The sequence below is a fragment of the Anolis sagrei genome, chromosome 9 (genome assembly GCF_037176765.1).
Source record: "Anolis sagrei isolate rAnoSag1 chromosome 9, rAnoSag1.mat, whole genome shotgun sequence".
NCBI lineage: Eukaryota > Metazoa > Chordata > Lepidosauria > Squamata > Dactyloidae > Anolis > Anolis sagrei.
The window spans coordinates 1,788,530-1,790,248 of NC_090029.1; the positions used below are offsets into that span (position 1 = coordinate 1,788,530).

Consider the following 1,719-nt stretch of genomic DNA (forward strand, 5'->3'; position numbering starts at 1 on the left):
TCCGCCTCCTCCTCTTCCTCCTCCTCTTCCTCCTCCTCCTCCTCCTCCTCCGCTGCTTGGGGACACCCCGTTCCCCATTCACTTCACAGGAAGAGGCGACCCACCTGCCCCTGCTTGCCATAAATGGGGAACCTGGGCTTCCTCTTGCCTCCGTAGTGGGGCCCCCTTGGCAGTTTGGGGAAACAACGAGACCCCCCAATGGGGCCGAGGGTGGGCTGAGGGGGGGGGGGGATTCTACTTCACAGTGATAAATACATGAGAAGTTTTGGGGGGCAAAACAAAGGTCCGCACCAAACATTTCCTTCTCTCTTATTTTCTGTTAAAGTTAGTATGCAAAAAATCATTTCAGCAATTTATAAAATTACAAACCCCTTTTTTTTTTCCTCTGGAAGGAACGGCACCGGTTAAGTTATGGTAGAAAAAAAACTTGTTCCCCCCCCCCCCCCCTTCTTCTTCTTCACTTGGGGAGCGAAGGTTCAAATGGAGCTTGCATAAAATGGAGAGCCGTCCGGAACCGGACGACACGACCCCACAAAAAAGGAGGGCGAACGGACAGACGGACGGACGGAGGAAGTGGACGGAGGAAGGGGACGACGCGACAAAAAAGCAACACTTCCGAACGGCGCCGAGAGGCCCGCTCGCTCGCTCGCCCGCTTCCGTTTTGGCACTTTGTTCGAGACAACAACAGACTCGTTTTCCGCGGAAACTCCCGACAAAGTCCGCGAGAAAAGAGAGCGCTTTTTTTTACGTTTCCGGCAAAACACAAGAGACAGAGCAAGGTAAACATTCCCACAGCGGACTGGCACACGCATGCATGGGTCGGGCGGGCAGACCAGCGGAGCCGCCTCTCTCTCCTCTCAGGCGGTGTCTTCCGGGGAACGCGTCTCCGTCTTGAGCCGGACGAACTCCTTGGCCACGTCGTCGTGGGTCCTCTGGGAGAGGATGCGCAGGATGGTCAGCCCCGTCTCGTCCGTGCGCAGGCTCCGGCGCAAAGGGTGCCAGGCCGCGGTGGGGCCCCTGTCGGCCGCCAGGCTGCGCAGCTGGAAGACCGACATGCCGATGACGCGGTCCTCGCGGGCAAAGCAGTAGTCCTTCACCACCAGGTGCACCTCGTAGGACCCCGGGCGCTCCTCCTTGCCCACCACGCTGGAGAGAGAGAGAGAGGGAGGAAGGAGAAGGACACACAATGGGTTGTCTTGTGTCCAAGTTTGGTGTCAATTCGTGCAGCGGTTTTTGAGTTCTGTGAATCCCACAAACGAACATGACATTTTTATGTATATAGATTACTAGCTGTACCCGCCACACGTTGCTGTGGCCAACTTTCCCTCTTTCTCTCCTTACCCTCCTTCCTTCACTCCCTCTTTCCTTCCTTCCTGTCTTTCCTTCTCTTCTTCCTTCCTTCACTCCCTCTTTCCTTCCTTCCTTCCATCCTTCCTTCCTTCCTTCCTTCCTGTCTTTCCTTCTCTTCTTCCTTCCTTCACTCCCTCTTTCCTTCCTTCACTCCCTCTTTCCTTCCTTCCTTCCTTCCTGTCTTTCCTTCTCTTCTTCCTTCCTTCACTCCCTATTTCCTTCCTTCCTTCCTTCCTTCCTTCCTGTCTTTCCTTCTCTTCTTCCTTCCTTCTCTACCTCTTTCCTTCCTTCCCAGAACATGACATTTTTATTTATATAGATTACTAGCTGTACCTGCCACGCGTTGCTGTGGCCATCTTTCCCTCTTTA

The 1,719-nt window shown here is 54.3% G+C and overlaps 1 protein-coding gene across 1 annotated transcript in view; it reads right to left on the reverse strand.

The window, feature by feature from the left end:
* Positions 1-437: 437 nt before the first annotated feature.
* Positions 438-1,719, reverse strand: part of UNC13C (unc-13 homolog C) — a 134,452-nt gene continuing 133,170 nt past the window's right edge. Inside the window, exon 33 of the mRNA XM_067471209.1 lies at positions 438-1,146. Within this exon, the coding sequence (XP_067327310.1) occupies positions 858-1,146 (289 nt within the window). The 3' untranslated portion in view covers positions 438-857. The remainder of the gene's footprint in view (positions 1,147-1,719) is intronic.